Source organism: Pristiophorus japonicus, chromosome 8, assembly GCF_044704955.1.
Source record: "Pristiophorus japonicus isolate sPriJap1 chromosome 8, sPriJap1.hap1, whole genome shotgun sequence".
Taxonomy (NCBI): Eukaryota; Metazoa; Chordata; class Chondrichthyes; family Pristiophoridae; genus Pristiophorus; species Pristiophorus japonicus.
The window spans coordinates 18,159,377-18,183,895 of record NC_091984.1 but is presented as its reverse complement, the minus strand read 5'-3'; the positions used below and the strand labels follow the sequence as shown (position 1 = coordinate 18,183,895).

At 43.1% G+C, this 24,519-nt stretch overlaps 1 protein-coding gene across 1 annotated transcript in view; it reads right to left on the bottom strand.

Annotated features, from left to right (window-relative positions):
* The window catches only part of usp33 (ubiquitin specific peptidase 33), a 99,812-nt gene that overhangs the window by 44,821 nt on the left and 30,472 nt on the right, over positions 1-24,519 (bottom strand). The window contains exons 5-12 of the mRNA XM_070886538.1: positions 22,320-22,463; positions 20,193-20,289; positions 19,904-19,973; positions 18,080-18,193; positions 16,328-16,406; positions 13,510-13,927; positions 5,033-5,173; positions 3,670-3,782 (exon numbers count right to left, since the gene is read on the bottom strand). Coding sequence (XP_070742639.1) covers positions 3,670-3,782; positions 5,033-5,173; positions 13,510-13,927; positions 16,328-16,406; positions 18,080-18,193; positions 19,904-19,973; positions 20,193-20,289; positions 22,320-22,463 — 1,176 coding nt within the window. The remainder of the gene's footprint in view (positions 1-3,669; positions 3,783-5,032; positions 5,174-13,509; positions 13,928-16,327; positions 16,407-18,079; positions 18,194-19,903; positions 19,974-20,192; positions 20,290-22,319; positions 22,464-24,519) is intronic.

The following is a 24,519-nucleotide window of genomic DNA, read 5'->3' as shown; positions in this document are numbered from 1 at the left end:
CACAAGCAGAAAAGACCAGAGATTTAAAAAAATTAAGAGCAAACGCTGAAAATATGAAACAAGCAAATGCTGCAATTATACATCAGGACTGCCAGTCACCAAGAGAGACAGGTTAACATTCTGGTCACAGACTGCTCATCAGTACTGGTACAGCTTAGAGAGGAGAGCCCCTTTATAGGGCAATCAAAACAAATTCAACTGTCAGGTGTTCATGGCTTTGAACTTCGAGTTTCTCCAGTCTGAGTGGAAGAAGAGCAGGCAGTGGCCAGCCAAATATGCTAAATAGTAATGCAAAGAGGAGCTGCTAATGGATAGCATTCACACTCAGTACTAAAGTTTATAATTTCATGATTTATATCGCAACTAATTTCCCCCCACATATAATACACTCCTTTTCCCATCTTTAATGCAACATGTACCTGGGTTTTAAAAAATATAAAAAAGGGAACATTATACACTAAATAGGATAAAATTAACAAAAATAATTCCCTGTAGATTGTGTGGTAAGCAGAAGAATGACTATGTTGAGCAATCAAACACTTCCCTCCCACAAGCAGTTTCTACATCAGCGTCAAACAATCCCTCGGGCAAATAACTTATTAGTCATACCTGCTTAGAAACCAGCATTTTCTCTGATTCAATGACTCTATGCAAAATTGGGCAGCAAATCACAGCACACGTGGTAACTGTATATATCATGCATCAAGTCCCTTGGTTTAGCTGACCCACAAGCACATTATATACAGTGCACTCTCTCTCTGGAGCACACTATCAGGATCTCTCAAACCCTAACTCTATCACTGTTAAGTCACCTCAATCACCACTCTAACCACCCGGTGAGTAATGAGATCCAGTTGCTCCCAGATTATGGGCAATCTTTAGCAGGCTGCACCACCACTTGGTTTGGCCTAGCACAATCTAAGATTATTTCTCAGGCAGGAATTACCCAATAAGTCCAACAAGATTTTAAATTCAGCCTAGTCTAGCCAAGGACAATAATTGGCTTGGTAAACTAAATCCAGTTCTTCTAATTAAAGCAGATGCAGGATATTTCTGTACTATCAGCAAGATGGGATTGCATGCGGTTTACATGAGCACCCACTTTTTAGCTCACAGAACTTAAGATGTCCTGAGTATAGGTCGAAAGACTGGAATCCTCGGGACAGAGTCAGTTCCGGTTTTTGGGTTTTTCCAGATTTCAGAGAAGAAAATCAATAGTCTGAAATCCAGAATCCTCGACCGAATCCGTGACTGGTTTTGAGTGGCGAAATCCGAAATCGGGCAAAACCCAAAATCCAGCACGGATTCGGTTGAGGATTCCAGATTTCAAACAAGAAAATCAACTCTGAAATCTGGAATCCTTGACTGGATTTTGGGTTTTGCCTCAAAAATGTCCGGTTTTCGGACAATAATTACAGATTCCCGGATGACTCCATCAGCTATGCGCACAATGTCTGGTTTTTGGAGTTCCGGATTTGGGACATTGTACCTGTATATTGGACTTCCAGAAGGCATTTGACAAGGTGCCACATAAAAGGTTACTGCGCAAGATAAAAGTTCACGGGGTTGGGGGTAATATTAGTATGGATAGCGGATTGGCTAACTAACAGAAAAGAGAGTCGGGATAAATGGTTCATTCTCGGGTTGGCTATCAGTAACTAGTGGGGTGCCGGAGGGATCAGTGCTGGGACCCTAACTATTTACAATTTATATTAACGACTTGGAAGAAGGGACTGAGTGTAATGTAGTCAAGTTTGCTGACGATACAAAGATGGGAGGAAAAACAATGTGTGAGGAGGACACAAAAAATCTGCAAAAGGACAGACAGGCGAAGTGAGTGGGCAAAAATTTGGCAGATGGAGTATAATGTTGGAAAGTGTGAGATCATGAACTTTGGCAGAAAAAAAATCAAAGAGCAAGTTATTATTTAAAATGGAGAAAAATTGCAAAGTGCTGCAGCACAGCAGGACCTGGTGCATGAAAAAAAGGATAGTATGCAGGTACAGCAAGTGAGCAGGAAGGCCAATGGAATCTTTGGCCTTTATTGCAAAGGGGATGGAATATAAAAGCAGGGAAGTCTTGCTAGTTATACAGGGTATTGGTGAGGCCACACCTGGAATACTGCATACAGTTTTAGTTTCCATATTTAAGAAAGGATATACTTGCTTTGGAGGTAGTTCAGAGAAGGTTCACGAGGTTGATTCCGGAGATGAGGGGGTTGACTTATGAGGAAAGGTTGAGGAAGTTGGGCCTCTACTCATTGGAATTCAGAAGAATGAGAGGTGATCTTATCAAATCGTATAAGATTATGAGGGAGCTTGACAAGGTAAATGCAGAGAGGTTGTTTCCACTGATAGGGGAGACTAGAACTAGTGGGCAGAACCTTAGAATAAGGGGCTGCCCATTTAAAACTAAGTTGAGGAGGAATTCCCTCTGTGTTGTAAATCTGTGGAATCCGCTGCCTCAGAGAGCTGTGGAAGCTGGGTTATTGAATAAATTTAAGACAAGGATAGACAGTTTCTTAACCGATAAGGGAATAAAGGGTTATGGGGAGTGGGCAGGGAAGTGGACCAGAGTCCATGATCGGATCAGCCATGATCGTATTAAATAGCGGAGCAGGCTCGAGGGGCTGCATGGCCTACTCCTGCTCCTATTTCTTATGTTCTTATATGGAGTGCACCCAATAAGATTGCAAGCATGAAGGCAGAATGCCTCCATTGCTATTCGCAGGAATAGTAACATAGAAAATAGGTGCAGGAGTAGGCCTGCACCACCATTCAATATCATGACTGATCATGCAACTTCAGTACCCCAGTCCAGGAGATGGAATGACCAATTTCAAACTGGACAGTCCAGCTTTGGGCGTTGCTGGCCAGCGATTCCAGCAACTGAAAACCAGACAAGGGGTAAAGTAAAGTGATAAAGTTGTAAATTGTTTTTAAAAAGCATTTGTGATCCTAGGTTATATCAATAGGGGCACAAAGTACAAAATTAAAAGATGCAAACCTAAACCTATACAAATCACTGGTTAGGTCAGTTAGAATATTGCATCCAGTTTGGGCGTTCTACAAACATAGGCGGCCATTCAGCCCCTTGAGCCCCTTGAGCTTGTTCTGCCATTCAATTAGATCATGGCTGATTCACAACTCTACTCCATTTATCTGCCTTTGATCCATATCCCTCTACTATTGCACAACAAAAATCTACTGGTCTCAGTCTTGAAAATTTCAATTGACCCAGCATTCATAGGCTTTTGGGAGAAACAGAATTCCAGATTTCCATTACGCTTTGCTGAAAAAAGTGCTGAAAGGCCAAAAGCTGGCAGGAGGATCCAAGTTTATGCATGTAATTGCTAAATACGATGGAAAAAACCCAACACAGCATGACTGGGGAAAAAAAGCACACTGTTGATGTGTCTTTTTGGAGAACTCTCCGAGCTTTAAATGGCTATATACTGAAAAGCTGGCAGGAGGATGCAAGTTTGTGCAAGCATGTGTCAATACGACAATCAAAAAACAACTGGGGAAACAAAAGCACATGGTTCATTTGTCATTCTAGAGAACTCGGAGCTTTAAATGGCTATATACCAAAAGCCAAATTTACTTAATTCAATATAGCTAAATTTAGGCTGCAAGTCATATTTGAATTGGCCACAAGTGGTATACTTACCCGATCACAGGTCAAACACTGCACCGAGCTCACAATAGTGCCGTCAAAGACGTCAGAGATAACACTCCTGTATTTTGCCTGCTTTCTCTTTTTAAGAGGCATGAAAGAGGTAACTAAAGTATAAAAGTAGAAAGCAAACATGAAAAGAATGCCATTAGGAAGGAATTCTAATTAACAAATGATTTTATGAATGGGACATTCTAATAAAGCCTCACACTTTACTCCAGTTACATTGGTTGGGTAATAAAAGGGACCGTTGCCGAGAGACTGGGAGGCAGAAACGTTTTTCTATCAGTTCCGGCACCTGGGCTCAAATCCAGCAGCAACGGATAGGAAGAAAGTCTCCTCTGGCTCAGTGGAAAAAAAGCTTGATCAGTCTCGATCCAGTTCCACGGGCTCACGGCATAAAACTGCCTCGAATTTAATTTTGCAATCTTACCCAGAATGCCAAGTGTGGGGATCGAAAATTGCAGCAGTGGCGGGCAACAGTGTGTTAGCTGCTGAAGTTAGGGCCAAGTAGAGCGAGCTATACACCACAATCAAACCACAGCATACTTGACGTGGGAGAGCTTGGTGCTGATGGTGGGTGCCCAAATAGAAAAATGATCCATTAGCAATGAGCAAAAAATTTCAAAGATTTCTAATTGAAAACCAGGCAGTTGCAATTCCCCCCCCAGCCTTTTAAAAACTGGCTCCAAGTAAACAGAATATAGTTGTACTGTTGGTCACACGTGCCCATGATCTAATTCCATCATGTTTTTCCTTTTTATCACCCAGCAGCACAAGAATCATTAGAGCATCATTTCAGAATAAACATACATGTTCAAAACACTACTCCATTCTCACTGTTAGAATACCTACTGATCAGAATAATTGTATCAGATACTGCAGAACCCGCTCAGGTTAACGGGAAAATGACTGATTGCCACCCTTCCTTTCCCAAAGTGACACACACCATGCTAGGGTACAGTTCCACGAGTGCCAACGGCTCTTGGGTACCTTACTCAAGTGGCCAGGCTTCATGCACGAACCTCAGCAAGCATTAGCAGGATCTCCGATCATCACAGCCATGCCCGATCGTTTTGTCAACCAATTTCCAGCAGGGGACAATGAAGCAGAAGTGGAAATCCGAACTAATTTCCTCTCCCCACCCCATTCATCCCAAACCTAGTCTAGGAGCACTGATTACAATTGTAGCTCTCCAATTACTGCCTCAGATGAAATCAGCTCATGCAGTACAGACCAGAGATGCAACTTGGAATCTTCAGGTCTTTATGACTCAGTACCACAGCACCACAGTGATCTTACCCACTGGGAATAATGTCTGCGGTAATTTTGAACTCTAATCTATAGCAGAGCATACCTTTTTTATGCGAGGAAACAAGACCTCCCCATACAGACGTGGATCTGGGAGGACTGCTGGACAGCCTCGAGTTCATCTTTTCATTGAACATGGGACTGCTAGGTCTTGAGGGACTGCGCATAGATACATCAGAGGCAACCTCTAAAAAGGAAGAAAAATGTGTGTTAGTTGTACTGTACAAATAAAAGAAAACTTGAAAGTAGTTTTATTATATGATGTAGTCAGTGCCATGCCCCATAAATCTGTGTTGGGTCCGCTTGCGCTTGTTGTACTTAAACGACATGGACATGGGTGTAGAATGAATACCAAGAATGAATATCAAACTTTTGTTGACAATACCAAGGTAGGAGGCAGGAAAACAAAGAATTGAGACACTGTAGGAAGACCGAGCAGGTTAGGGGATGGGCTGATGTGTGGCAAATACAGTTGAACATAATTCACTTGGCATAGATAGATATCATTAAAGGAGGATAGCAGATGGAAAAAGACTGAAGGGCAGCAAATTATATATAGAGCACAAATTTTAGAAAAAGCTATTTAAAAAATGTTTTTTTTTTAAAAAAAGAAGGACAAATTTGTAGAAGAAACTGGTTAGGCCACAGTAGGAGTACTGTACGCAGTTGTGGCCTGCCCATTATAGAAAGGATATTGAAGCCATAGGAAAAAAAAAGGCAACAGGTTTACTAAAATGGTATCAGGGATGAGAGGAAATTCATTTCCAGGATTATGGGCATCACTTACATTTATTGGCCATCTCTAGTTGCTCTTTGAAGGTGGTGGTGAGCCTTCGTGAACTACTGCAGTCCATGTGGTGAAGGTAATCAGATCTCTCGTCATAATATCTGCTTGTGTGGCTACGGTGTCAAACGTCGTCACATAACACTCCTCTGAAACACCTTGGGCCATGTTACTAAGTTAAAGGCACTATATGAATGCAACTTGTAGTTATGAGAGACTCAGAGGAACTTGGAGCAGATGGTAAGCCCATAAAACCTGCTTTCCTTGTCCTTCTAAGTGGTGGAGGTTTGGGAGGTGCTGTTGGAGAAAAGCGAGAGAGAGATTTGAAAAGCTTGGGCAGTGAGGGAGGTGGTTAGGAATCTAAAATTAGTGTTCAAAATTATGTGCGTGTTTGTGGATAAATAGTGAAAGATAACTTCCGCATAAAGTTAGGATTGGTACAAGAAGTTTAAAGGGGAGGTCAGAACTTTTTGATGCCAGCAGTCATTTGGGCATCACTACAAATGGCTACTGAATCAAACCGAACATTTAAGAGGGACTTTGATTAACACCTTAAAGAGAGAAAATATTAAAGGATACAGAGATAGGGCAGGGAAATGGATTAGCGTAGCGATGTTGCAATAGCACTGGGAAGGTGAGTTTGGGGAAAACCACCTCCTGTGCTAATCTGAAACTTGCAAGAACTACCAAACATTGTGCAGAAACTTCAATGGTTCTGAAATCAATATTCCGGGTGAGAGGAGGGAAGCAATTCTTATTTAGACACAATCACAACTGCTGGTATATGAAGTAAATGAACAGTTTGCCCAGCAGTAATCCAAGAAAGTCAATGAGGCAACATGGTGTTTAAGGCTGTGGTTAATATTACATAACTAGACTGAGATCAATAACCACACAGGGTGAATGCAGCCAGACTAATACTGCAGGATGCACGCAGAGCTGACCAGTAAATTTAAAATGTTTTGAAAGAGTGGGCTCGAGCAACTCCACACAAAAACACCAAGGAAATTGACTCTGCAGTTTACTAAACCCAGACTGACACAGTACTGGAGTGGTGCTCCATACGCCATCAAGCCCAACCCGTGCGAGTGTGACTGTACAGAGAGCAATATTGCTCCCAAAGTCAGTTACTGGCAGAGAGACAGGGTTATTGATGCATCCTCCAGCTCTTGATTAGGGTTTGTATTTAAGTGCAGTATTAACCAAGTGTTACACATTTGAAATTCACAAGCAATTTATTTTAATTGAGAACTAAACTGTCAGACTTGACTCAGTTATATTATCAATGTTGTTTTGCTGTGATCTGCTCAACGGCAAATCAAAAAACAGTACAACTGCAGCCTTAGACACGCATGACTGGATTAACAAAATACTAAGACACTGAACAGGTCAGATTACATAGGATTACACAGGATATACGGGACAGAAACAGGCCATTCGGCCCATGTCGCGCATTTATGCTCCACTCGAGCCTCCTTCCATCTTTCCTCATCGAACTCAATCAGCATAATTCTCTATTCCCTTCTCCCTCATATGCTTGTCTAGCCTCCCCTTAAATGCATCCATATTATTTGCCTCAACTACTCAGTGGTAGCGAGTTTCACATTCTCACCACTCTCTGGGTAAAGAGGTTCTTTCTGAATTTCCCATTTAAGTTGTTGATATTGATGACCTCTAGTTATGCTCTTCCCCATAAGTGGAAACATTCTCTCTGTATCTACATCAAAACCTTTCACAATTTTAAAGACCTCTATTAGGTCACCCCTCTGCTTTCTTTTTTTCAAGCGAAGAGAGACTCAGCCTGCTCATCCTTTCCTGATAGATATACCCTCACATTTCTGGTATCCTACTTGTAAATCTTCTCTGCACCCTCTCCAGTGCCCCTATATCCTTTTTATAATATGGTGACCAGAACTGTATGCAGTACTCCAAGTGTGGTTTAACCAAGGTTCGATACAAGTTTAGCATAACTTCACTACTTTTCAATTCTATACCTCTAGAAATAAACCAGTGTGCTGGGTTTTGCTTTTTTATGGCCTGGTTAACTCTGGTCACTACTTTTAGCGATTTGTATATTCCTTTGTTTCTCTACCTCAACCAGACTCTCGCCCTCTAAGTAATAAGTGACCTCACTATTTTTCCTACCAAAATGGAATACCTCACATTTGTGTGTTGAACTTCATTTGGCAATTATATGCCCATTCTGCAAGTTTATTAATGTCCTGCTGTAATTTGGTGCAGTCCTCCTCAGTATTGTCTATCCCCCACCCCACCCAATTTGGTGTCATCCACAAATTTAGCAATCCAAAGTCTAAATCGTTAATATAAATTGTGAGCAACAGTGGTCCCAGCACTGATCCTTGTGAAACACTACAACCTACCTTCTGCCACTGTGAATAGCTACCTACCCTTTACTCTCTCCTTTGTCTTGAGGCTAGCTAGCTATCCAATCTGCTACTTGCCGCCTGACTCCGCATTCTCTGGCCTTATTCATTCGGTCATCAGGTCAGACTCATCTGAACAAAGATGCGCACGGTTTTGGCATGAATCTTATTTAAACCATCGTAGGATCATAGAAATTTACAGCGCAGAAGGAGGCCATTTTGACCTGATGTACCCGTGCTGGCCAAGAGGCTATCCAGCCTAACCCCACTTTCCAGCTCTAGGTCCGTAGCCCTGCAGGTTACAGCACTTCATGTGCACATCTAAGTATTTTTTTTAAAATGTGAAGGTTACTGCCTTTACCACTCTTTCAGGCAGTGAGTTCCAGACCCCCACAACCCTCTAGGCTCAAAACCTAACAATTACTTTAAATCTATGCCCCCTGGTTGCTGACTCCTCTTCTAAGTGAAATGGGCCCTTTCTATCCACTATATCTAGGCCCCTCAATTTTATATACCTCAATTAGGTTTCCCCTCAGCCTCCTCTGTTCCAAGGAAAATAAACCCAGTCTATCCAATCCGTCCTCATAGCTAAGATTCTCCACTCCCGACAACATCCTCATAAATCTCCTCTGTACCCTCTCCAGTGCAATCACGTCCTTCCTGTAATGCAGTGATCAGAACTGCACGCAGTATTCTAGCTGTGGCCTAACTTGTATTTTATACAGTTAAGCATAACCTTCCTGCTCTTGTATTCTATACCTCAGCTAATAAAGGCAAGCATTCCATAGGCCTTATCTACCTGGCCTGCTACCTACAGACATCTGTGTATATGCACTCCAAGGTCCTTTTGTTCCTCTATCCTTCTCATTGTCCTACCATTTAATGTGTATTCCCTTTCCTTGTTAGCCCTCCCCAAATGCATTACCTCACACTTCTCCGGATTGAATTCCATTTGACACTGTTCTGCTCACCTGACCAGTTGATTGATATCTTCCTACAGTCTACAGCTTTCTTCTTCATTATCAACCACACAGCTGATTTTAGTATCATCTGCAAACTTCTTAATCATACCCCCTATATTCAAGTCGAGATCATTGATATATACCACAAAAAGCAAGGTACCTAGTACTGAGTCCTGCAGAACCCCACTGAAAATAGCCCATCAGTCATAAAAACACCCATCAACCATTACCCTCTGCTTCCTGCCCTTGAGCCAATTTTGGATCCAACATGCCACTTTCGTGACCAGTCTGCCATGTGAATTTGTTGCCTTCCGGGCTCAGGGCCTCGTTTGCGGGAGCACGGATCGGAGAATTAGTCTAGAGGTCAGCACTTCTGCACCCAATTCATCTCTCCGTGCTGCTAGCGGCCGAGGCTCTACACCAGATGCTTAGCAGCGCGAAACATACTCCGGTAAATTTCTGGAAGGGAGGCCACAAAAGATTTTAAAAAGGGGGCAGACAAAAGGCAGGTAACTATAGGCCGGTTAGTTTAACATCTGTAGTGGGGAAAATGCTTGAAACTATCATTAAGGAAGAAATAGCGGGACATCTAGATAGGAATAGTGCAATCAAGCAGACGCAACATGGATTCATGAAGGGGAAATCATGTTTAACTAATTTACTGGAATTCTTTGAGGATATAACGAGCATGGTGGATAGAGGTGTACCGATGAATGTGGTGTATTTAGATTTCCAAAAGGCATTCGATAAGGTGCCACACAAAAGGTCACTGCAGAAGATAAAGGTACGCGGAGTCAGAGGAAATGTATTAGAACGGATCGAGAATTGGCTGGCTAACAGAAAGCAGAGAGTCGGGATAAATGGGTCCTTTTCGGGTTGGAAATCTATGGTTAGTGGTGTGCCACAGGGAGCGGTGTTGGGACCACAACTGTTTACAATATACATAGATGACCTGGAAGAGGGGACAGAGTGCAGTGTAACAAAATTTGCAGATGACACTAAGATTAGTGGGAAAGCGGGTTGTGTAGAGGACACAGAGAGGCTGCAAAGAGATTTGGATAGGTTAAGCGAATAGACTAAGGTTTGGCAGATGGAGTACAATGTCGGAAAGTGTGAGGTCATCCACCTTGGGGGGAAAAAAAAAAAAACAGTAAAAGGGAATATTATTTGAATGGGGAGAAATTACAACATGCTGAGGTGCAGAGGGACCTGGGGGTCCTTGTGCATGAATCCCAAAAAGTTAGTTTGCAGGTAATCAGGAAGGCGAATGGAATGTTGGCCTTCATTGTGAGAGGGATGGAGTACAAAAGCAGGGAGGTCCTGCTCCAACTGTATAGGGTATTGGTAAGGCCGCACCTGGAGTACTGAGTGCAGTTTTGGTCACCTTACTTAAGGAAGGATATACTGGCTTTGGAGGGGGTACAGAGACGATTCACGAGGCTGATTCCGGAGATGAGGGGGTCACCTTAAGATGATAGATTGAGTAAACTGGGTCTTTACTCGTTGGAGTTCAGAAGGATGAGGGGTGATCTTATAGAAACATTTAAAATCATGAAAGGGATAGACAAGATAGAGGCAGAGAGGTTGTTTCCACTGGTAAGAGAGACTAGAACTAGGGGGCACAACCTCAAAATACAGGGGAGCCAATTTAAAACCGAATTGAGAAGGAATTTCTTCTCCCAGAGGGTTGTGAATCTGTGGAATTCTCTGCCCAAGGAAGCAGTTGAGGCTAGCTCACTGAATGTATTCAAATCACAGATAGATAGATTTTTAACCAATAAGGGAATTAAGGGTTACGGGGAGCGGGCGGGTAAGTGGAGCTGAGTCCACGGCCAGATCAGCCATGATCTTATTGAATGGCGGAGCAGGCTCGAGGGGCTAGCTGGCCTACTCCTGTTCCTAATTATTATGTTCTTATGTTCTTAAAAATCAAGAATAGACCACATTAAATATTTCATCCAGACACAGACTCTGACCTGACCATCAGTTCAATTCTTAATGAAAATAAATTGGCCGCAAATATCAAATATGCAACACTTGGCTACGCCATTAAAATAGAAACCCTAACCAAGATACGTCAATAACCCAAATCCTTGCCTATTACTCACTCAAAATTTCATCAGATCAGCTCCACCCATGAATACAGATCCGACCTAGGAACTCCAGTATAAACCAAAAGGCATCAATACAACACCTGGAAAGGTAGACGCATCACTGGAAGCTGGGATTCTCTTCCATACTTAGCCCTGCAAGCCAATGCTTTAATGGGCAGAGTGGTTCCAGCTCGTTAAGCAGCAGGAATCTACAGCAGTATTGTGTTTGTAAGAGGTATGCTTTTATCTGATTAAACTCCAACAGTACCCCAATGCACCTTTGGGCATCCCCAATCCTGCATCCATGCCAACCTGACCCAAAAATCTCCCACAAATTTGTAAACGAGCTTTTATGAAATTTAAAACTGCAAAAGAGAAATCAGGAATATAGAACATATAAAACATTTATAAATAAAATTCCACACTAACTATTCCGCAACATGGAATTCTGTCATAGGGAGTATCTAGTTAACTATCCTTGGTATCATCTTGGTGACTCTACACTCTCTATGGCTCTAATGCCCTTTCTACAATGGGGCACTCAAAACTGTGCACAGAACACCAGCTGTGGCCTAACTTAACATTTTGTACAATTAAAAAAAAAAACTCTTCTACTCTATGCCTCGCTTTATAAAACTCAAACCGCTATTGGCTTTACCAACCCACACTTACTCAGTTTAGATTCAGTTCCTTGTACGTTTCAGTGCTCAGTGGGTAAGCTGCACAAAATGTTGCACATTAACTAAGCATTCAGCAACAACCTTGAACTCAACCTGCAGCCTCACAAAGTCAGCATTCCACTAAAAAAAACAGCCACAAACACTGCAGCTTCATCTAATTTGCAATCCTGTTATCAGCACTGAACATTCGTTCAGTGTTGAGGCATGAAAGTTTATAGCACAGAGGAGGTTATTCAGCTAGTCACATCAGTCTACTGCCCTTCTCTGCCCCCCCATCGACCTCTATCTTCATCTGCTTCTAATATTTATCCACTTTTCCTTTAAAAGATGCAATACTCTCTGCCCCAACTACTCAGTGACAAAGCATTCCGTGCTGTGAAAGCCCTCTCTGTAAAGAAACCACTCCTCACTTTCAATAACTGACTCCCCGAGGAAACAGTCTTTTCTTATTCACGATCAAAACTCTTAAAAACCTTTATTAAATCTTATTTAAACCCTCTCTGCTCCAGTAGAAATAGTTCCAATTTCACACGTTTCTTCTCATGGCCATAGTTTCCCACCCCTTGCATCACCTTGATGACTCTATACTGAACACATTCTGGCTATAATACAATGTCACTGGAGTTCAGACGAATGAGAGGGGATCTCATAGAAACGTTTAAAATTCTGACGGGTTTTGACAGGTTGGATGCAGGAAGGATGTACCCAATGTTGGGGAAGTCTAGAACCAGGGGTCACAGTCTAAGGATAAGGGGTAAGCCATTTAGGACCGAGATGAGGAGAAACTTCTTCACCCAGAGAGTGGTGAACCTGTGGAATTCTCTACCACAGAAAGTTGTTGAGGCCAATTCACTAAATATATTCAAGGAGTTAGATGTAGTCCTTACTACTAGGGGGATCAAGGGGTATGGCGAGAAAGCAGGAATGGGGTACTGAAGTTGCATGTTCAACCATGAACTCATTGAATGGCGGTGCAGGCTCGAAAGGCCGAATGGCCTACTCCTGCACCTATTTTCTATGTTTCTATATTTCTACAAAGGGGTGCTCAAAATTGCACACCATACTCTGGCTGTGACCTAACCAACGTTTGGCATACGTTTAGCATTTTTTTCCCCCTCTTGTACTCTATGCCACTGGCTTGTGCTACAGTTTCATCAGGCCACACTTGCATGTTCAGGACATTAGGTATTTAAACCCCCAAGTCTCTGTTCTTGCACACACTTCAGTATTTAAAAAAAAAACTGAGAATATACTCCCATTCCTGGTTTTCACAAAGCGCACTACCACACACTTATCTACCTTATTTTGCATCTACCACCTGCCTACCCATTCCACGAACCTCTATGTCTTCCTGAAGTATTTTACTGTTTGCTAAACCTCATGTCAGCAAACTGAGCAACGATTATATAAATATATATATATATATATATATTCAAATTTAACAAAATAAACATTAAACAGTAGAAACCAGAAACCCTAGTCATCTCCCTCACTATCATGTATCCTCTAGTTATTAGTGGTAGGGTTATACAACTTTAAATGAAAGATTAAGAACTGCTTTGAGTAAATAGGAGAATATGATCAAATCCACACAATGTAGACAAGTACACCCCCGGTTACCTGGCAACCTGCCTTGTATCTGCACTTTGACTGTCCCATGACTGTCTACCATTTGATCAGCACCTGAAGTGTCCATGTCTTTATCCAAATCATCTCCCGAGTTGGGCCTATAAAGCTTATGTAGCAAACTCCTCTCTCGTTGCCAGCCTTTAGCTGATCCTCGATTCTTCACTTCCTCATGCACTAGCAGCTCTGCCTCCGTTCGGTCTTCTGTCAACATCTTCGAGTTGGTCTCAGCATCAGCCTTGTCGCTGCCAGCACATGAATCACACGACTGAAATTCATTATCTGACAGGTTTTCTTCTTCCATGTGCTCTTCCATGGTTACACACAAAGAATCTTCAATCTGTTCCATAACTTGTTCCTTCAACTCCTCGTGAAGTTGATCCATCAAACAACGCAGAAACTCTTGGGCATCCTGGGAAAGCGAGATAACAGTATCTTAATTAACTTTTGGCAAGTCAGAACCATTGTTTAAGTCTATACAACAACCAACTAGCAACAGCTATTCAAAATTCTAACAGAAGCTGCTTGTTCTATATATTCCAGTCAGTCAATTTAAAATGTTAACCTTTAATGGAATAAAATAGACATTTATTTAGACTGTTACTGTTAAACATTTGTGTACATTATTACTTGCTAAATACAAAACTGTTGCAACAAATTGCACCCAACCTACAACAAACCTAAGAGGGACACAAAGCTATGCCACAGATAGTTTCATGTAGGAACATAGGAACAGGAGTAGGCCATTTAGCTTCTCGAGCCTGCTCCGCTATATAAGATCATTGGTGATCGATATCTCAATTCCATTTACCCGCCTTTGATCCATATCCCTGGATACCCTTAACTTAAAAATCTATATCTCAGTATTGAAAGCTCCAATTGCCCCAGCCTCCACAGCCATTTGAATGAGTGTTCCAGATTTCTACTACCCTGTGTGTGAAAATGTGTTTCCTGAGGTCTCTCCTCAATGGCCTAGCGCTGTTAGGATTAAGTCCCATTGTCAATTCCCCCACCCGAGGAAATCATTTATTTACTAAGGTCTACTAACCTCATCGAATCCTTTTAACATTTTAAACACCTCAATCGGACCAACCCTCAATCTTCCATATTCAAGGGAATACAAGCCAAGTTTATGCAACCCGTCCTCATAATTTAACTCTCTAAGCCTTGGTATCATTCTGGTGAATCTGCGCTGCACCCCTTCCAAGGCCAATATATCCTTCCCGAGGTTCTGTGCCCAAAACCGAACACAGTACTCCAGATGAGATTCTACTCGAGGCATCCTGAAGCATAAACTACCTCTCCTTTGTAATCTTAGCTCCCTTGAGTAGCATGTTCATTTGCAATGCACAGTGGCACCTCGAACTCATCAGCCGCATTAAAAAGGCCACTGCAGCACATGGCTGCCTGTACCAGGGTCTGGTATTACCATGGAATTAAACTACAGACAAAAGCGGCAGGTGCACAATGCAGCTGTGCTTACTACACTTGATGGGGCTGTTTTTAACCACAGATTTCAGCCCCAAAGGAGTCACGACCATTTGTGAAGTGGTGAAATAGTGACCAAGATCAAAGTGACTAGCGCTGAAGTAATGGCTGTACAGGTGAAGTGACAGTGTAAGGGAGCAGGGTGGCTGGTAGAATTCAATTTTAGAAAGCAGCTTGGGGTAAACTTGGGGGTAATAATTTTCGGATGATAAGCTAGAATACATTTCGGTGATGTTGGTGAGTTTTGGGTGATGAAGCAGTGAGCTGAAAGTGGTTTGATCATAATGGCCCTGAAATTCCGATGTCCCGGGTCCGTATGAAGTTTCTACGGACCTGGGAAGGCATCGGAAAAGCCGGTTTTCAGTGTGCGCACGGGCTGAAAACCGGCTTTTCCGATCTGTCAAGTTTCTGGCTTGACAGATCCTCCGTATCTCGGGAGCGAAGACACTTGCAGGCAAGATTTCCGATCTTTACGAATATCTTGCCCTGCAAATGTCGTTTAAAATCTTGCGCCTGAAAAAGCAGGCATATAGCCTACTTTTACAGGCGCAAGTGTTTAAAAATACACAAAAACATTTTAAATAAAGTTATAAAAACACATTTTATTGTTAAAAACCCTCCACTACGGCAAGTTTATTTTAAGGCTTAATTTAAAAAAAACATTTTAAAAAGTCGGGAAAATGTATCTTTTTATAACAACTTTAATTTAAATGAATGTTAAATATGTAGCTTATTTTCTATTTTTTTTAAATTGTGTTTTGGGAGTGGGGGGGGGGGGAAGGGAAGCGCTTCTCATTCATCGTAATAGGAGTTCTGGACTTACAGAATTCCTATGAATGAGAATCTATACTACATCTGATTGGCTGCTGTCTCCAGATCCTGGCCTGCACATGTCCCCACGTGCACGCGCTGCGACGCGCAGTCACAAGAGGTCTCAGGCTCGGAAGTTCCAACAGGCACAGCAGCAACAGTTAAGTGCGCATCTTTTTTCTCTTTGTCTGTCGTTTGCCCGCGGGAAGAGCTCGACCGGAATTTAAGGGCCCTTGTATGAGGTACTGACTGATGAGGATCATTTGATCATAGTTTGGGCTACTAACTATTTGATCGCCTGATTAAGACTAGCTAACTCAGTGCCAACATGAAACCGAAACGGGCACCTTCCTGGTCTCCATGCCTCAGTTACACACTGTCTTTATCCAAAGAGGGTTAACTAAAGATTTTGTTCCTTTCAAATAGGTTAAATATATTGTAATTGAACATTTTCAATTTCTATTCAATAACCATAAAAAGTTTAGTGAAAAAACCCTCGTGATAAAACTCTCACCTGTTGAGAATACCCCCGAAACATTGGATTCACAGTTTTAATTCCTTGGAACAGACTTGTAGGCACAACGTAGCTGGGGCTGGAGAAACAATCATGGAAAAACATTAGGAAACAACATTGGTTAGTTTATATATATGCAGGCCCACCGCTTATGGCGGGTGCTTTTGTGTGAACTCTATTTGCCCGTTATACACGATGGCCAGAATACAATTAGTGTTACAGTTAGCGATACGTAACAAGAATGCTGTTGTCGCTCATCAGCATTGCTGCTCCCTGAATGAGCCCGTTTACTGCTGAACCCGAGGGCATTCAAAAACAAGCCATTCGCAGGTACTGCATCGCAGCAAGACCCAGTGAGGGGTACACACACAACTCTAACTCGTTCACCGAACACAGACATCCAGTTCTGGGTGAGCAGAGATTTTCTCCAATTAAATATTGTGAAGACCAAAGTCATTGTTTTTGGTCCCTGCCACGAACTCAGTTCTCTAGCCACTGACTCCATCCCAGTCCATAACTTCTGTCTGAGGTTGAACCACACTGTTTGCAACCCTGCTGTCATACTTGACCCTGAAATGAACTTCCGACCACATATCTGCGGCATAACTATTTCCACCTCCGTAAGATCGGCAGTCTCCGCCCCAGCCTCAGCTCATCCGCTGCTGAAACCCTCATTCATACCTTTGTTACCTCTAGACTTGACTATTCCAACACACTCCTGGTTAGCCTCCCACATTCCACCCTACGTAAACTTGGTCATCCAAAACTCGGCTGCCCATGTCCCAACTCGCACCAAGTCCCATTCACCCATCACCCCTGTGCTCGCTGACCTAAATTGGCTCCCGGTTAAGCAACGTCTCGATTTCAAAATTTTTCATCCTCGTTTTCAAATTCCTCAATGGCCTAGCTCCTCCCCATCTTTGTAATCTCCTTCAGCCCCCCCCCCCCCCCTCCCCCCCGGCCAACGAGATATCTGTGCTCCTCTATTTCTACCCTCTTGAGCATTCCAGATTATAATCGCTCAACCATTGGTGGCCTTCTGTTGCCTAGGCCCCAAGCTCTAGAACACCCTGCCGAAACCTCTCTACCTCTATTTTGTCGTTTAAGACACTCCTTAAAATCTACCTCTTTGATCAAGCTTTTAGTCACCTGGCCTAATTTCTCCTTATGTGGCTCAGTGTCAAATTTTGGGTCTTATAATACTCTAGTGAAGCGCCTTGGGGCGCTTTAATGATAATGAGATGCAAACTAGTGCATAAGCACAGTTGTTTCTGCCCCAAATAAATGGAGTGCTTAAGACGCTGTAACCGGTAACCTAATGATAAAGCAAATACAATGGTTGTCACTTCGCCATATAAGCGATGGCCCGTTTTAAATGTGGATGTTTCAAGTGGTGGGGACTGTATTTATAAATTTTGGCAACTACATGTGCAGCCAAAGAAAGTACCTGCATTGATGTAGCTCTCCCAATACTTGTCATTAACTGCTCCAGCTGTACAGCCGAGCCCACAACCTCTAAATTACAGTTCATTCCCACACCCTTGCTCCACCATTGGAGGTCATTTTGGAACTCTTCCAAAACCACTACCTCATTACCTCACTTCCCTCCTTCAAAAGATGCTTAACAAAAAAAAAGTCTCTCTCCCAATCTGCCCAGCACCCTCCCCTCTCCCTATTGTAAGGTGCTCCAAAATGATCTACTAACTCCAGGGTCTAATATAAAATGTATGTGGTAACTGTTGTCTAGTTTACCGATTCTTGTGCCATATCTCGGTCATCAGCTTCTGGTAGCTTTTCGACAGAGCCGGCTTCTTGTCTGTCTGCACCAAGCCTCCACATTCAAGGAAAAACAAAGTCATTGGGGGGCTGGGGAAGAAAGATGACATTGTTTACAAACATTCTTCGCCAGAAAAGCCACAGTTTTCATTTACCTCAACAGCGCCTCTGCCCCATGACCTCTGCCACCGAGAAGGACAAGAGCAACAATATCATGGGAATAGCATCACCTCTGATTTTCCCTCCAAGCCACACATCATCCACACAGTGACATAATTCAGTCCCTTTATCGGCGCTGGGTCAAATTTGCTAGACTTCGCTACCTGACGCCATTGTGGTATCATCATAGGCAGTCCCTCGGAATCGACTTGCTTCCACTCCCAAAATGAGTTCTTTGATGGCTGAAAGTACGATACGAGACCCTGTTACAGGTGGGACAGACATTAGTCGAGGGAAGGGGTCGGTGAGGCTGGTTTGCCGTGCGCTCCTTCCGCTGCCTGCGCTTGGCCTCTTCATGCTCTTTGCGTTGAGACTCAAAGAGCTCAACGCCCTCCCGGATGCACTTCCTCCATCTCAGGCGGTCTTTGGCCAGTGTCTCCCAGGTGTCAGTGGTGATGTCGCACTTTAACAGGGAGGCTTTGAGGGTGTCCTTATAATGTTTCCGCTGTCCTCCTTTGGCTTGTTTACCATGAAGGAGCTCCGCATAAAAGCATTTGCTTAGGGAGTCTCGTATCTGGCATGCAAACTATGTGGGCTGCCTAGCGAAGGTGATCGAGTGTGGTCAGTGCTTCAATACTGGGGATGTTAGCCTGGTCGAGGACACCGACGTTGGTGTGCTTGTCCTCCCAGAGGATTTGCAGGATCTTGCGGAGACATCGTTGGTGATATATCTCCAGCGACTTGAGGTGCCTTCTATACATCGTCCATGCCTCTGACCCATACAGGAGGGCGCGTATTACTACATCACCACAAGGACTCCCGAAATGCAAGAAGGTCCACCATCTCCTCAGGACAACTAGGGTTGAGCAAAAAAAACTGCCGTGCCATTGACACCCATATCCCAAGAACAAATAAAACAATCTTTAACTAAAAAATTGAAAGAAATAAAAACGTGATTTGTGCAATTACTTTTCCCCAAAGGAACCTCACAATTAACAGGTTAGAGCATAAAGAAACATAAAAATAAAATGTCACTTTAAGGGGGACGATAAATCGCAGAGTAGAAAATTCATTTTTTTTAAACCCTACCATCTGAAAGTGTTGATTCCTTGCGCGGTTCAATGGTTACCCTCATGTAACTCATCCAAGCGGTCGCTTTTTTGGGGAGGGGGAGGGGGGGGGGGGGGGGGAAAAGAGAGTGAACCGGGGCAGCAGGAGGTTTGACTGATGGGGAAATCACAGCTGAGCATGACCCTGCTCTCACCAGACATCCACACTTGCGCTCTCGGGCATACCAATCAGGAGCTGCTTGATTTTCCCCGTTTGATTTTTCCCATCCCAGGTCAGGGGGAAGAGAGAGCCCAAATGTAGCATCCTTTATAGTAGCTCCAATATATCAGCTTGCTCAGCAGAGACTGAGGACTGAAGCTATGAACAGCCACTTCCTTGTGACTCAGCGAGTCATTGACCTTAACCAGCTGAGGGGAGCAGCGAGGGGCGTACAAAAACAAAAATGATGAGAAAGTACACCAAGCACCACACAGAAGAAACCAACTAAATTATCAGCAACAGGCTGCATTCCATAACATTCGCTTTGGGAAAAGAAACAGGAAAAATTTATTTCGAGAAAACTGGTCTTACCAGTTGGAAAGAGCTTGAAGAGCGGCATTCAAATAACAAGTGTTTCCAATGTTTTTCAGTCCAGTGAGACCTGGAAACACAATAAAAGCAAGTTCAAAATCCATACCCTTTGAACTACAACTTGCTTTTGCATGACTAGAATGTTACTTATTGACCATTATACCCAGTTTCACTGTAACTGTCACCTTTACTTAAAAAAAAGATTTCACTTTCCCAAATTAAAAGGTATTTTCACAGGTACACAGAGGAACGTTAAAGCAGCACAGGAACAGCAACGTGAATGTCAAACCTCTTGTCTTCATGTCATCATATTCAGCTTCTGCATCTAGATCATTTCCCACTATAGTAATAGGAGCCTTCAATGGCTGGTCACAAGGAGGGGAGTCCTAGAATACAAACCCACAGAAGGACATAAGCAAAGTCAAGGACAACTTAGCGATTAAGATAGCTAACGACCGGTGCATTACAACCATGTAGTGCACACTCAATTATGAGTGTGCAGGGCACACTCACCTTTCCATCTGCTTTGTCTTTCAGCATTTGGCACTAAACCTTTTAAAAAAGGGGAAGGACCCTTAAAGGTTTAGAAAAGTTAAATTTTTCTACCCGTTAGGCGATATCTTCATTGCAGTGATGCTCACAGCACATGAAGAACTACCTTCCCCAGTCTAAAAAGCTATTAGATGTCGACAGCAGTGCTCCCTGGCAGTGGACTGTTCCACAGTAGTTTGGCTTCCTCCCCATGAGGTGTCAGAACTACAGAAATTCTGAACTGGCTGCATATTTGGAGGTGCCAAGTGAAGATCCAAGGCCAAAAAGGATTCAACACACGTGCTGCTTTAGTTTCACTTAAACTACTTCCATACACGCCTGGTAGTGTAGTAGTTATTGTATCAGACTGGCAACCCAGAAACTGAGAGATCATATCCCACCATGGCAAGGGTGAAAATCAATTCAATAGCACCAGACAAAAATAAAATCGTTGATCAGAAAAACCCAACAGATTCACGGGTGTCTTTCAGGGACGGGAACCTGTCACCCCCCACTACCTAGTCTAGCTTACACATGACTCCAGTGCCACAGTGTGACTCTTAATACTCTCTGCAGAGCAAGCGACTAAGCTACAAATCAATCATTACCATCACCTTCACAGAGCAACTATATGACCTCCTCAGCATTGTCCCATATACAGAGAACAAATTTAATCCTGCAATACCCAACACGCAGTCAACAGACTTCACATCTTAACAATCTTGTTACTTTCTATTAGAGGGACTACGTTCAGCTAGTATAAGTCAAGCCTGGTTTAACAGCAGTAACCATCCAATTTCAATAAAGGTAGTTTTAGCCTCCGTAAATTTCTGAGAGTCGCTCACTATTAAATTTACATTCACAAATCACATTTGATCTCTCCTGGCCCCCAACAAAATGCCCAGGAAGCAAATTTGTCAGATTCACAGGAATGGTATCTGGAGTGAATGTATCCACAGATAATGAAGCAATCCATGCCCGCATGCAGCAAGACCTGGGCAACATTCAGTCTTGGGCTGATAAGTGGCAAGTATCATTCTCGCTATACCAGTGCCAGGCAATGGCTATCGCCAACCATCGCCGAATCCCCCCACCAACATCCTGAGGGGTCACCACTGACCAGAAACTTAACTGGACCAGCCATATAAATACCGTGGCTACGAAAGCAAGCAAGAGGCTGGGTATCTGCAGCGAGTGACTCACCTGATTCCCCAAAGCCTTTCCACAAGTCAGGAGTGTGATGGAATACTCTCCACTTGCATGGATGAGTGCAGCTCCAACAACACAAGAAGCTCGACACCACCCAGGATAAAACAGCTCGCTTGCTAGCACCCCATCCATTACCTTAAACATTCACTCCTTCCACCACCGGCGTACCATGGCTGCAGTGTGTACCATCTACAAGATACACTGCAGCAACTCGCCAACATGTCGACAGCATGTCCTAAACCCGCGACCTCTACCACCTGGAAGGATAAGGGCAACAGATGCACAGGATCACCTGCAAGTTCCCCTCCAAGTCATACACCATCCTGTCTTTGAAATACATTGCCATTCCTTCATTTGTCACTGGTTTAAAATCCTGCAACTCCCTTCCCAACAGTGGGAGTATCTTCACCATATGGAATGGAGCGGTTCAAGGTGGCGGCTCACCACCACCTTCTCAAGGGCAATTAGGGATGGGCAATAAATGGTGGCCTTGCAAGCAATGCCCACACCCAAAGAACAAATATTTTTAACAAATCAACAGGAAACATATCTGGAGTGAACGCACATGTAGTAACATTTAATAATAGTACTTGATGTTCGTACACCTTTTGTAATATCTAAAATCAACAGTACCTGGCTCTCACACATCAGTTGTATCATTTGAATGGAATCCTACCTGGCGTACGTGCACAAGCGGTGATCTCCCACGTTCCGCTACTGGCGGAGGCCCAAGCTTCCGCTCCAAAAACACTTCTTTCCCACATGCGTAACACCAGACTCTCAAAGTGGTGAGGTTTACAGTGAGATTGTGCCTGGTTTCCTAAAAAAGTATGAGCAGCATGTTTGAGAATGTCTTTTAATTCGAAAGGAAAATCAGATTTTATAGCCCAGATTTTGCGGTGGTAATAACAGCGAAACAGGTAAGCCGTCATTACTCTTCTGAAAGCGACAGCAACCTCTGGATTCAGTGCAGATGGAAATCCAGAAGTTGCTGTCAGTGATTCTATGCTTCTCCACCGGTTGCGCGGTGGAACTCCCGAGAGCCGGCAATCAAGTTAAATCACTCTGAAATGTAGTTCCCGACCCAAACTCTCCCCATTACGCTGTTTTTAAAAAAAATTAAGCCTTGTTGAAAGAGGTGCAACTTTTTTTTTTGGCTGAACAACTGTTCTGGCCCTGAAAAACTAAGTTTATATTTGTATATTTGTCAAATTTTTCCTTTAAGAAGAATGGTTAAACAATGTTTTAAAAATATTTGATATTTCAACTAACTTAAACCTATCTGTATATCCCAATCTTTATTTCGCTCTCTAAAATTTAAAAAAAAAAGAGGATAATTTGCACATTTTACTTCCTGGTTTGTTATGAGAATTCTTAAATGTGATTGGCTGCTTAGCCTGCTCGATGACATTACTGTTGCTGGACACTGGAGATTCACTTGATTTGGCGTTAGATTCAAACTAACGTCGGGAGGAGTGAAATTCAAGCCAGAGATGGCTAGATCTTTGCAGGAACCTTTCTTCGAGGTCAGCGGCGATCGCTATCACTTCGCTGCGGACCACAAATTCCGGGTCAATATCAATTCCAAGAGCAAATGCTGCCTTTTAAGCCATCTCACCAAGCAAAAATTAATAGCAAAGAATGAGTGTGGCCAAATATTTATGTGCACAGGAGGCACCTGCATAACAAATCCGTACATACAAAAGAGGAGCTCTCCCTTTCCTAAAGTGTGAATCCACTCCTATAGCCACTGCTCCTGGGTCTCTCTCAACCTTTATTTCCATAGCAGCAGTAAAGCTGATCTCCCACTAGATGGCACAAGATGCTTTCCAGAAACAGATCATCATCTTGCTTTACTTGCCCCAACAGAGAGTTCAGAAACACAGGGTTCCCAAATACGTCGTGCAGCAGTGAATGCAGCTGTCCACAAATGTCATAGTTAGAGGAGGTCGACACAGACACATTACCCAATTACAGCCAGTTGAACATGCACAGGAGCACCACCTGTACAGGAGCACCACCTGTACATTGTCCTCTAGCTTGGGAGTCATAGTAGTCGCCGTGTCATTGACTTATGCAAAGCTTGAATAAATATGGCCACCGATAGATTTGACTTGCCCCAGGAGGGCACCAATGTTCAACAAAAATGCCTCAAATGGGCTGCACTTCAAAATGTTTTGATCATAAGAACATCAGGCAGCTTCTACCTCCTCATGGTGTCCCCGGTGTAAATAGCAAGTATGTGCTGCCATAAAACTACAATGCTATGGGCAATGGGGAGATACAAGTCTTTGTCGACAGCTTCACAGAAGAAAAAAAAAAGTTCAAATATCGAGCAAGGGGCGTGCAACACCACGGTGAAGGTGAAAGAATCCTATAAAGGCCAACTGCACCCAACATAAAAAAACAACCGAGTTCCGACAACTGAACACTAACCACTGCTGGAAAGTGAAAATAATGACAAATATGGTCAGGATCAGACTCGGCTCTGGTCTCTGTCCCCTGTATAATAATTAAAGCACTAGTTTTAATGGAAATACTGGAGGAATCATTGAAAGCGATTGTCCTAAAACAAATTCTCGCCAAAAACTCAACTTGATTTGACCAGCGGTGCTGACCGGAAGGAAAAGCAGCTCCCCCGTACAGTATCGGCAATATCATCGGTCTCGTTTTCACTGAATTGTAGAATCCGACCCCTAAAACACCAGTTTAAAAAAAGTGTTTAGAGTTCTGCAATAAATATGGAATTTGACTTTTCCAGCTAGGTTGTTAACCTGTGTTGCTACTTAAAGGTGAAGAGACCAATCCGCCCTGGTACTCGGATATCCAACAGGTTAGGTGAGTGGGCAAATGCATGGCAGATGCAGTATAATGTG